General features: G+C 40.1%; 1 protein-coding gene across 1 annotated transcript in view; it reads left to right on the top strand.

Annotated features, from left to right (window-relative positions):
* Positions 1-13,521, top strand: part of CCN4 (cellular communication network factor 4) — a 77,124-nt gene that overhangs the window by 49,374 nt on the left and 14,229 nt on the right. Inside the window, exons 2-3 of the mRNA XM_075581835.1 lie at positions 10,836-11,112; positions 12,676-12,933. Of these exons, the coding sequence (XP_075437950.1) occupies positions 10,836-11,112; positions 12,676-12,933 (535 nt within the window). The remainder of the gene's footprint in view (positions 1-10,835; positions 11,113-12,675; positions 12,934-13,521) is intronic.

The following is a 13,521-nucleotide window of genomic DNA, read 5'->3' as shown; positions in this document are numbered from 1 at the left end:
TTACTATAACATAACTAGAACTCTCAGTAACTCAGGCTAGAACTTGAACTCCTCCTCCTCTCTCTGTAGAACTTGTACTAGGACTAGAACTCCTGCCAGAACTAACTCTTAGACACAGTGCTGTGCCTTATGTACACTCTGGAAGCTGACACACCTCTGACATCACTAACCATGGAGTCAGAGCATGTGACTACTCCCATCCATACACAGGGCACCCCACCAGGGTGTGAGGGCAAACCTCCATAATTACTGCTGGCATGCCCACAACTTACCAGGCCTTACTGTCAGCAGGAGAGATGACTGTAGCCATTTTACATGACCGCTACACTAGGAATAGAATATTTGTGTTGCCCCTTAATAAAAATAATTTTTTCTGTTAACCCCTTCTTTGCAAAGCAGTATGTTGTTGTGGTAGTGAATGGGTTAGGGCGAAAAAAAGAATATCTTGCGTTTCTCTGGTTTTCTACGTTTCAACTATTCCATGCTGTACCTTTTTGTGTTTGTTTTACATTAGAGAATATAATTACTGACTGCTTTTAGGATTTTCTTTGGATCTGTTTGTGAATGCAATGCTAGAGAAACAAAACCGGTTGTCATGTAAACTCTGAATACAGTCCCTGCGTTCCCTGTGCAGTGGAATTTGCTTTTCACCCAGTTAAGCTGACTACACCAGACTCCATCTTGTTATTGCGCAATTCTATTTTCATTCATTACATCAGAGTGGAATAATTGCATTCCGTTGGCCTTTTCTAGTGCCTTTAAACACATGGGCATAAAATAAAATTGCTATATGAAAATGAATTGCAAGAGTGCATTGCTTCAATGGATTTCTCACCTAAAATCTTTAGTGGCATATTTAAAGATGTCATTATGTTCTTACATTTGGCACCCATTTTCTTATTCCTTGCATGGTGTTGTCAGGTTCATACGTGTGAATGCATTATCTTTTACGCCAAGAAAAAATTGGCAGGCATTTTTGAAGCAATTATGGTGCACACAAGTTCATATCATTACATCTGTGCGCCACCAACAAACTCCGCCTCTAACTCCTCCCCTAGCGTCATTTATCCTTTGTGGGGAAAATAGTTTACACTGGGCACAGACCCGAATTCTGCAAATCATATACATATATATGTGTGTGTGTGTGTGTAAAAGAATGCTACTAGGATAGTGACCTCATGTATAGAGGAAAGTTAATAAGGCCTAGTGCTACATCCAACTTGACATGTTATATGGTGAAATACTTATCAGTTTATATTCTCATAAGTAAGGGTCATTCATTTAGTGTAATTTTTTGGCCCATGTACACGTTGTCCATTAATGATTCACCCCCAGTATAAATTATTAAGGTGAATAATTTATGGGCACCCTGTATGTAAGCCTAGAACACTTCACGGTATGGCCCATCTGTAAGTCCTAACACTGCTGCACCTGCAGAAAGCTCTCATAACCTGTCTAATGGAGGGAGAGCTTGGCAAGAGCTGCAATTAAATAGGTGAAATGAGTGAGCTTCACTTCAAACTCGGCTTCATACATTGCTGCACCGCGACGTATGAATTTGTTACGTCACAATTCATTTTAGTGACACTTTATATACAGACTTGTTTATTTTTATTTATAAAATGTGTTACCAGGAAGTAATAGATTGAGAGTTAGCTCTCGGTTTCAAGTATATACTGAGCATAGAGCTAAGACAAATAATACATGGTTACAAATACAATTTACATAAATGAACAGGGTATACCTGATATACAAGACATTGTATGCACAGTTAAAGAAAATATATACCTGCTTCAAAGTGTTATTATTCACCCACAATAAAAACTCCCTAAAATGATACTTGTTAAGTACTGAATTAGTTTTATATTGGGAAAGCCACACTGCTTAAAATAGAGCCACAATGCTGCTTTACTTGTGATTTCATGGTGAAGTTTGTAGACAGAGCTAAATAGAGCCACCTAGTGTTCACTGCTATAATGCTGTTGGTGTAACTCCTAGGACGAGGAGCTAATTGCTCAGTATTAATTGTGCAATGGTTTTTGGCAGTAAAAAAAAAAGAAAAGAAAAATGTTTTACCTACTAATTTCAGTCTAACACTCTGAAAATATGTTAGACTCAAGACTTTGTGCTCAAGTGCTTTATGCCACATCAATGTCATCATTTTTATTTAATGAATAAACAGAATTTACGTTTGTTTACTCTTCACTATCATGCTGTATATTGAAAATATTCTACTTCTGGCTCGGAAATTTAAAAGTACATTTTTAGGAGGAACAGGCTGTAACTTTTCTATGCTACAATAAAGAAAATACAGGTGCATGGACTTTCCCTAATGTCTCCAGATTTCTGGAGTGTAGCGAGACATATTGTAGGACTAGATCCACCTAGCTCTGTTAAATCAGTGCTTGGGAAATCATGCTACCAAATTCAGGAATGGACAGTATTTTCCATGAGGTTAAAGCATATCCACAAAGCTAATTATATGCAAAGACAATGGGCATTCTATATCTCATTAGAATTGGATTAGCAGTTGCTTAACAATAATATGACGTATGTCATGGTATTACCCAGATGTAGACCATGAAATAAGTTAACTAAAGTTGAGAAAGAGAGGGAAATAATGCTATGTTCCTTAAGTCAAGGGTGAGCAAACTGGCGGGACGAGAGATTTTCTGGGGGAGGGGGGGGTTGGGGGCGGCGGTTACAGAGACCCTGCGCTTCCCCGAAAGCATTTACATTAAATCCATGGGATCGCGCGAGGCCTCTGTAACTTTACTTATTTTAACTTTCCAACGGCATGGCAACATGACGTCCCATGACCCTGCGGCGTCATTTGAAGCCGGAGCCAAGCCAGGGGAGAGGTTAGGGGAGAGGTTTGGGGGAGGGGTTGAGAGCAGGCAGGGAGAATGTTTGCGCACCCCTGCCTTAAGTCATACCTAACTGGTGTTACACTCATCCAGACCCTATCAAAACCCTATTGAAAACCCTATTTCAGGGTCTGGATGTGAGTAACGGCAAGTTTAGATATAACCTAACTAACGTAATATATATCTTTATTTATATATTGTAGCATTGTCCATGTACAGTAGCAAGAAAAAGTTTGAGAACCCCAATGATTGCGGAAATTCCATAGTTTTTCTATAATAACCTCCTTGAATCAAAACCAGTCTTTTCTTAAATATCCAATACGTTTTATATTAACCAGTTTCATCTCTTTTGAAACAAAGTGATGTATGAATTAAACAAACAATGAGTAATTAAAAGTCAGCGTATGAGCAAAAGTATGCGAAACTCTGGTTTTATCAGCTAAATTAAAGGGGATAATTAGAATAAGGTGTTTAAATAATTAGGTAGATCTTCAGGGGTGAGTTTGGGAGGCCCCACCCTATATAAAGATCAGAAACTTTGTGAGTTTGGTCTTCACCATACAGGTGTGTAGAAACACGTCATGCCATGATCAAAATAAATCTTGGGGGACCTCAGAATAGAGTACGGGGAAAGGTCACAGCAGTGGCCTAAAAGAATCCTATTTGCACTCACTAATTCCAAATGCTAGGCTAGGAAAGATTCAATCCTTGGAGTTACCCCCATAGCCATACATAAACAATTTTAAAATCATATTTATTGAACATATATGCAACAATACTTATTTAAAACACCACTATGTGGCTAAAAGGGAAAGCAGAGGGGTGTAGGGAACAAGTACTGGTATAGTTACCAGAGCAAGGCGAGACTCCTAATTTTAATCAGGACAGTATATAGGGTATAATACAATAAAAAAAAAAAATTCCTATAGGTTCTGGGTACAGGATATAACCTGGATGGTTTATAGAGGAGTTGGTAAGTAATTTAGGTATCTGTAATATAGTGAGCCCCATATGATAGTGCCTCCATGTGACTATTCAATGGTTGGGTGACGTCACTATATATGGTATACAGAAGAGGTCACCTGAGTACCGCTGTACCTGAGATATATCTCGCTCATACAGCTTATGTTTTGGACACAGCCTAGGTGTACTCCTGGTCACAGATGTATACAGCCAACTAAGTGCCTCTATGTCCCCAAAATAGAAACAAGCGCGTCACTCACAGTCCCGTGGCGTCGCTATCACTCTATCTGAATACCTCTATGTACTTGGAGCTGTGTGAACAGTTTATGTGTAGCACTGCTTATGTTCTAAGGCGACAGTTTTCTCACACCATAATCAGCTTCTGTTGTACATCTCATACATTCATACGACCTGAGAGTCTCACAAACAGGTTGCTCGCTTCCTGGGTCCCCACGCTTCCGGATAACGTCACCAGAAGTGCGTCATCACGTACCGACGTACGTTTCACGCTCGTAGGCGCTTCGTCAGGGTAATGGGAGTGATTAGATGGATCTCCTCCCTACTTTAAATACTGGGCGGTCGATGGCGGGATTATCCGCCTCGGCCAATCCAAGGGATGTATCTATAAGTGGACTAATATGTCGTGCCTCCATAATGGAGTATGTATGCCTGTTGTCCACTTAACGCTTATTCATGTTGCTGAGTGCAACTTGTCTGAATGGGGAATGAGGCGCGTAGTGCTCTCATAAACAGGAACGGTTTAAAATGTTTAAAATGTTACCAATTTTTACAAGTGGGACTGTTCATTTAATAGCCAGTGTGGTCACAGTCAACCACTCACCGTTGCGTGGAGCTGTGGGAGGGGGTTTGAGCGATCGCTGGGGGAGCTCCATTATGCGGGGTCCTTTTCAGAGTAGTGTTTCTTTCCCTCCCCCTCTGTTATTCCCGCACAGGACATCAGGTGTGGTGGAGACCGCATTCATTCCACATGCAGTTGGGCTTTGCTCATTCACTACAGATCCACAGTGTTGATTTATTATTTTTCATGGTTCCTGTGTTTTTGTTCAAGAAACAGTATTTACTATTATCTTCACATTAACAAACCACAGAAGTTTTGGGAGCACCAATCAGGGATTAATTTCCCATCTTTTTTAAAATATCTTTGTCTATTATCAGGACTTAGATTAGGATCGAATTAAATTTTAGGTTTGAAATATATGAAAATGTTATGGGGTTCACAAGCGTTTTCTCGCCACTGTACATAGCCCTTTACAGCAGTAACACACGTGACATAATAACAAATAGTGGGAATAAGCGCTTCAGACTTCAAAGTAACAGGAAAAGGAGTCTCTGTCCCAAAGAGCTTACACTCTAAGTTGGGTCTGAGGAAGGGACACATTAGTCCTGAAACTTTATCTGTACTAAAGCTATGATGCTGTGAACACCTTATTGAAGTTTTTCAAAACTCAAATCAAGTCTCCTGTGTGCTCCTCCTTTCCTTCATTTTTGTGCCATTATCAGGTCCATTATCAGGTCCAGCCTTGAGACGCCGGGACCATTGGGAGGTAAGCACCAGAAGCAGAATTATACTTGCATGTCTTTATTAACAGTGGTGTGCCATTTATTTCTATGATTGCTCTTATACAGAGACCGTAGGCGGGTGTTCTGGTAAGAGCGTCTGCAAGGGGTCACGGTCAGTGCATATGAGAGGAATAGTATGTCGTGGATTTGCGCTGTTATTGGAACACCTCATTCTTATATCATTTGCTTGTAAATATCAGTGACAGCCGTTGCAATTAACACAATGCTCCTCACAGGAGAACACATGACTAAACATTACATGTGATGTAAAGTCAGGTTAACAGGACATTAATGGAGCAGTTCCTTCTGCCTATTTTTATTTTAAATATTGACAGGAAGCAGTCTGTCCCCGGACCTAAACCCCATTCATTGCAGCTCTGGGGACTCCCTTGTTCCCAAGACACTTACCATGGAAGGTACCGTTGGTATCATCCACATGAACACATCAATGAACACTACCCAAAAGTATTACTGTGATTGCACCGCAAGAGGCGCTGATGTCATGCTGATGTTATGTGATTGGCTTATTGCCGTCACATGGTGCGGCAGTCGCAGTAAAAATCTAATTCAATTGATTTCAGCGATTTTGGTCGCACGTCACGGTCGCGCCTACTACAGGCACACGTGATAGATTACATTTGTTTGTTTTGACGCAGCGCACCATCGCTATAGCCGGGGCTGTAAGCGTGGCCTTAAAGTCTTTCAGCTGTGACTAATGCACTATTTAAACGGTAACATATCCCTTTGCAGCCAGAGGCTGTACAATTCTTGTTGATCTCATATGGCAGATAAGCGGTTATAACCGATCTCAACAAACTCTGTTTAGATTCAGCTTTGCGATCTGGGTGCCAGATAGCCTGACACATTCTCATTGCTTTGCCATCTGGCCTTTTGACACACTCCCTGGTAGTTTGATTTTTGGATTTGTGGTTTGGCAGTTGTCTGTATCTCTGCAAACCAAACAGGGTGATGATGGTCTGTCTGGACTACATTGTACTCCTGGATAGTCTTTTTTTTGCTTTTTCATTTGGTTTTTCGAATCTCAGACATAAGAGTATGTGTCATCTGAAGATGCCTGATGATTCTCTATGTATGGAATGTACAATTCTACGGAAAGAAATTGTATTCGTAAGGAAATGATAACAAACCTCATAGATTTTTCTTCTGTCTGAACACTTTCTTTATACCATATTTATCTGTCAATTTAGTGTCTTTGTTTAATTTTAAAGCAGCAACGTGCGAATTACATTGTTTTTTTTTTTTTAAACCTACCTGAACCGGTGGTGATATTATGGTCATGTTTGTAGTTTTTTTTCTCTCCTAGGACAAATAAAGATACAGTAGAGATGAAGGTGCTCTGTTTTCCCCTCAAAGTGTTTACATTTCACTTCTATGGGCAGTGGTTTCCAACCTTTTTTTGGTGAAGGAACCTTATGTGAAATTCTGAGGAACCTCCAACCCTCTTAAACAGCATGTCTGGGATCAGATGCATTGTAAGGAACCCCAACCCTCTCTAATAGCATGTCTGGGATCAGACGCATTGTATGGAACCCCAACCCTCTCTAACAGCTCGTCTGAGATCAGATGCATTGTAAGGAACCCCAACCCTCTCTAATACTGTGTTTGACATCAGATGCATTGTAAAATCTTCTGTATTTGGTACAATTTTCAAATTACCTGAAAATTACCTGGAACTCTTTAGGGATGCCCGGGGAACCCAAGTGTTCGTGGAACCCCGGGTGAAAAACATTGTCTCAGGGTAGCGGTGTGCAAACTGGGGAGCGCAAGATTGTCTGCGGGGGGGCTGGAGGTTTACAGAGACCCCACGCGCTTCCCGAAGGCACTTAAAATAAGTGCCGGAGGAAGCGGCGAAGGCTTCTGTAAACTGCACTTACCTTGGCTCAGACGGCTTCTGGAGATGCGTCACCATGGCAACATGCGAGGTCATGTGACATCTTGACGCCGGAGCCAAGGTAAGAGGGGAGGGGGAACACGCCGAGAGGGGTACAGCCGGCAGGGGGGCACAGGGAAATAAGATTGCTCTCCCCTGACTTGGGGGATTGCTTGACGTATTATCACAAGGACAGTGATTCATATACTGTACACTGTATTAATCTTACACTAACGGAATACGTATGCACACATTTCAGTTGCATTGCCAGCACGGTTGTACAAACTGAAAAGCAACTGACTTGGCACAGTTTTAGCACTTTATCTAAGGGAAAGGATCAAATTGTGTGGTAATGTAATAGTATATTACAGACATACTTTTACTTAATTATTGGGCAAATTATTTATTTTTTTATGTTTCCCAGGCATGTTCACTGGTCTTGTTTAAACATAGTAAAAGTTTTTCTGTTGACGATTAGACATGGTGTAACATCACCGCCATGTTGCCCAGTGTTATCTTCGCATTGTACAGTAAAGGGTGGCCGTTATATACATAGCAAATATAGGTCTAACGCAATCACATATTTTGTGATTTCATTGCAATTTCCTATAGAGTGCCTGGATTCTGGTACAGATGTAGCCACCAGTATTAGAACACTTACCTGGGAAATTCTGGGAGATCCTGGGGCAGTCTCACAGTAAATGCCTCAACATTTCTGTGAGATTCTTAATGGCCCATCGGATTAACACAGTGGGCCGTCCCTGCAGTCCTATTCAAACTGAATGGGACTGCAGGGACCCCTGCTGTGTTAATCCATGGGCCATTAAGAATCTCACAGAAATGTTGAGGCAAAGTTGCAGCAAAGTTGAGGCATTTACTGCCCCAGAATTTTAAAGGCAAGAGTTCTAATACTGGTGGCTGCATCTGTACTCTGAGTTACATGTGATTGATATCTGCACTATACTAGCATTCTCAGATACTACTCTTTGGTAACTTCTTTCTATATCACATATGTTTTAGATTGCTGTAACTGCAGCTTCATAGTTTTGCTCTTAACATTATGCTATGTCATTGTTACCATTTACAGTTGTAATCCTTATAAAAAAAAAAACAAATTACACATTGTGAATCTTTTGCAAATATAACTGCATCGGGCCTACCCGCTCATATTATGAGAATAGGGTGGTTATGCATTTAAGTGAAATGGTGTCATTCCCTTATGGAAACTTCTATTCAGGTTTTAAAGGCGTTTTAAGTTGGGCGAACCAACCTTTTTTATAAAAAACTCACGAATATTTGCACTTGTAAATAAATACTGTTTTTTTTGCCGCAGATTCGATCTTTGGTAAATTATTTTCCCATCCATCTCTACCCGTTAACTTCACTAATAAGTATCTAGGAGCCAGTAGTCTCCGAAGCTGAAAATAGCACGGTTCAGCTCCCGATAATCCGCACGTTTCCCATCCTGTAAAAATAAGAACAGTTGCTGCCTTAAACTTTTGACTGCCATGGTTCCGGCGGCACATGGGTGCCTCTTGACCTCGGCTCTTCAAAGTCAAGTGATCGATCCATTAACTGATCTAGCTGTTGGAGTGGTTGGCTTGTCCACCCTATAGAAAAAGTGCCTATTGTATGTCGTACCTGGTACATCAGAAGGGGCTCAGGCATGCCAGGGCCCATGCTGTATCAGCAATCTAATAAGAACAATGTAAAGGTTAATCTTAATTCTATCAAGAATTCATCAACCCGGTTTCTAAGTATCAGATATATTGAGGACATTTTTTTCAGGCTAAAACCCAGCTCGACCTGTACACTGTAAGAACATTATAGGCCCCTCAAACTCTTAAAGTAAAAATTTGTTGGAAAGTCCTTGACTTTTTCTGACTTGCTGGAATTCCTTTTTCTCCGGGTTATTTTCGTCTCGTATGAATTGATTGTTTCTGCAGATTGTCAAAAGATAGGTCAAAATTACAGGGTAGTTAAAAAGATATGTTGAATTAAAACAAGGGGCCTTATGCAGAGAGCATCGTTATTTCGAAATTCGCCATTTTTTGTACAATTTCGCGCAGAAACCGGCAGAAAATGGCGAGTTCCGAAAAACGCGCCATTTTGTTTTTTCAATTGATAAAATTCGCCTCGCGGCTGGCGAGAACCTCCATCTCGCCATTTTTAAAACTCTCCGAATGCAGAGAGGTGCGAACGGCAAGTAGCGGCTGTTCGCACCAAAAAATGGCGCGATTCTCGCATTTTTGCCGCGCCAGGAAAAGATGGCAAGATGGCGCTCGCCGCCTATAGTAAAGGGGAAAAAAAAGGCGCAAATTTGTTTTTACACGTTTCTGAAGCGCGCATCTCGCCAATTTAAACTCGCCACACGCATCCATGTTAAACATAGCAGAATTCGCACTTTTCTGCATATGGAGAATAAAACTCTCCAAAAAAGCTACTTTTTATGAAATTCGCCAATTTTAAAATTCTATGCTCTCTGCATGAGGCCCAAGATGTGTTCCAATATCAACATGAGTTTGGCAAATTGTCACAAAATACCATATGAAGCATATATTCTTTTACGGGTCTAGACAAAACACCAGTCACATTTCTATCTGCTGCCATATTAGTCACAATATATTACAACTTAATGTGGATTTATCTCATGCATTTTTTTTTCTAGGCTTGAACCAGGGGGTCTCCAGAGCTGTACTGTGTTGATTTCACTTCTGGAGACCATGTGCTTCCTGAGATACTTACATCTGAAGAGACTGGTGGTAGCAGCTGGACACAGAAAATGTGTGCTTAAAGATCCCGTGTCCCGCGGACCAATGGGAAGCCGTAATGTCATACCTTGATGCTTCCTATGGGGCCGCTTTCCACTGGACCTTTAAACAGAGGTGGGGTACTGGCACCTTCAGATGTAAGTGTCTCGGGAAGCAAGGGGTCACTTGAGCTGAAATGAATGTGATTCAGCGCCAGAAACTCGTTGCTTCTAACCTATTTATTTTAAAGGCAATGCACCCTCAATGTGCTACAATTATCATTGAACCCTTTACTTTGCATACGGTCTTAATACTAGAATACTCACATTTGTTGCGTTAGAACTATAAACAGTAAACAGTGATCCAGGTTAGATTTATATCTTACGTGGGTGTATACATTTTAGTATTTATTTTAACTGTTTTTTCTCCAAGCTGATGCTAATGATATCTACAATTAGATCAAATGTATCATATATTTCAAAACCAAGTTTCTTCAGTTTTGAAATAAAAGATCCAGAATATTAATTATTTGAGGAGGTGTTGGTGTTGTGTAGTTTTAAATAGTACACATGGAAATAAGACCAGTTTCAAAGCTCTGCACACTATAATTTCAACCTGCTGTACAACAAATCATGACCGTGAATAGGCAATTTTGTAAATCAAATGCTATCTATATCTGTTTAGGGACATATTTACTTAAGTATGATACCAATATTGATCATTAACTCTGATTTAATATGACCAAGTGAAGTGAAGGTTTTTTTTTTTGTTTACATTTTGTAGGTTATTTCCCAAAACATCACCACCATGTCACCTGTCACTGCAGTATCAGAAGGTTACAAGCGGGTGCAGTATTGTAAGTGGCCTTGTGAATGCCCAAAGATCCCACCTGTGTGTCGTGCAGGAGTCAGCCTGGTCACTGACGGATGTGATTGCTGTAGAGCATGTGCCAAACAGCTGGGAGAAAATTGCACAGAGGCTGATGTATGTGACTTCCATAAAGGACTGTACTGTGACTATAGCCGGGACTATCCTAGGTACGAAGTAGGACTATGTGGACGTAAGTATTAAATATTGGTACCTATATTTATAATCGTATTATTAATGTATTAATAGCATTTTACATAGTACTTAATACAGTTCAACTAAATAATGGAAAGGATTTGTAAAGTGGGCTCTCAGTCTTCTAATGCCAGCACCTCAACTCCATGCTGCTCATTTTTCCACCTATATCTAAGCATACCATATTTATTTTACTTGCGTAAGTCCTGGCCAATGTCATAACATGGAAACCAAGTCTCTAGTTCAAAACAAGTACTCACGCTGTTACTCTGTGACATATACTTTATACTGTAAGAGGGTTATTAGAGCATCTTATTGTGCGTTTCTGTGATGAAGAATGATGTGTATATATTAGTGTTGTAGGCTAAAAAGTCACTTTAGCTGTTTCAGGTGTTTATTTTTAGTTTATATTTTGCTTTTAATTTACCCATTCATATTTTACATGCAGTCTCCCTGTAGTTTTGTGTTTCAGAAAATAATCACATTTTTTGTGTGGCATTGGGATTTTCTAAAATCTACTTTATATCTCCATTCTGCTCACTATGAGAGGCTAGTACATTCCTCTCTCTGCCTGGAAGAAGTGCTTACATACAGTACAGTTGCCTGTAAAAACTTTACAACTGTACAGAGTATCTGTTATTGTTCTCTTTGCAATTATATACACAATAGTTACTAGTATTAATGAGCACATGTACATACTAGTGGCACAAATTAGCTCAGAGACGTTGCCGTTTCGTCACAGGCCATCCACCGGAACACATATTCATACTGTACATCAAGGAAAGTGAAGAACGGAAGTCCCACACTCAGATTCAATTACTCTTTCAATTCATTTTAATGTGTGAGTGTGGGAACAAAAACACATTTTTAAGTCTGCAGTAGTCTGCATACTCGTATTTCAATTCCTTAGAAATAACAACTAAATTGCTGTATGTGTTTGCCACTCCCATCCTGCCATTTCTTTTAGCAGTTCAGATTTCATGTCTCAACTCACAAAGCTAATAAATATATCTTGTGACATAACCATTAAGCAAACTAAAAAAGGGGGTAAAATAGTAGAGTAGCTGAGTGCTTCCTACTGGAAGTTGGATTGCTCATTGTACATCGAATTTCGTAGGCGTAGTCAGATAAGACATACCAGTAGTAAGTAAGCCTATCACAAAGTTCTTCCAAAGGAATGTTTCTTCACTGGCAAAAGGAATGAAATACTGCTTGCCATTATTTTAGCTCTAGCGTACAGAAAGTCCACAGTGGTAACAGTTACTGGATAGAGTCATATTTACAGTCCGTAGGAATTCTTCAGCCTCTTGCACACAATGTTGAATTTAATAATGGAACTCTGGGTTATTTCCAAAAATATTTCCCTTATTTCCATGTATTCTCTTCTCGTATTTCTACTGTTCTTTAAAACTGTTCAGCAGCTCATGGGATACAACATGTGAAGCTGACATTACATGATTAATATTATTTTCATTTGATTAGGTGGTATGAAGCAAACACAGGGGATCATAATTCTTAGTGTTGACACCTTTGTTCTCTCGTGTTCTTTATCGTTTGCTAGAAATGACTGGAGTTGGCTGTCTTCTCAATGGAATCAGATACGCAAACGGTCAGAGTTTCCAGCCCAACTGCAAGTTCAACTGCACATGCCTCAATGGGGACATAGGATGTATGCCACTCTGCACAAACTCCAGACCACCACTAGTCTGGTGTCAAAACCCTAAGCGCATTAAAATGGCAGGGAAATGCTGTGAACAGTGGATATGTGATGATATGAAGAGGTTTAGAAAAGCATCTCCACGTCATGTCGCCTCTTCAGGTTTGTGTTCTGAAGTCTGTTTAGTAAATTGTATCATATCAAGTGAGGTTCAGTGACGCAGACTGCTGTCTCCTCCGTGGGCCAGGAATGATCAGGAAATATATATTATTTAACATAAAAAAGCAAATTCCGAGGTCAGAGAGTCATCACCAGTTTTTTTAGCAGCCGTATTATGCACCAAAAGTCTATAGAATACTATTTAATGCATAACCCCCAATATTATTCAAATAAATAACTCTAAAACGACGGCACTGGTTGAGGTTCTATAAGCCATTGGTAACCAACTCGACCTGGGCCTTACAAATCATTTATGGAAGCTTGACGAGAGACTCTCAAGGAATGAATTCTATCAGACTGCCTTACCATGGATTTGGGTGAGGAATAAGCAGTTAGTTTATTAGAATGTATTAGATTTAAGCAGCTGCTTTTACTAAGATGCAGATTTACTTGTAGATTAAAAAGATTGATACTTTCATTGAAGTCTGCATGAATATTTGAAGGACCAAAACAAAGAAATGAAGACAAAGAAGGAAGCATGTTGTGGGTGCTCCGGCAATGGGTGGAATACTCTGTGACACAATGTCGGCA

The sequence above is a fragment of the Ascaphus truei genome, chromosome 2 (assembly GCF_040206685.1).
Source record: "Ascaphus truei isolate aAscTru1 chromosome 2, aAscTru1.hap1, whole genome shotgun sequence".
Taxonomy (NCBI): Eukaryota; Metazoa; Chordata; class Amphibia; order Anura; family Ascaphidae; genus Ascaphus; species Ascaphus truei.
The sequence above is the reverse complement of the archived record's forward strand: the minus strand, read 5'-3'. Positions and strand labels throughout refer to the sequence as shown.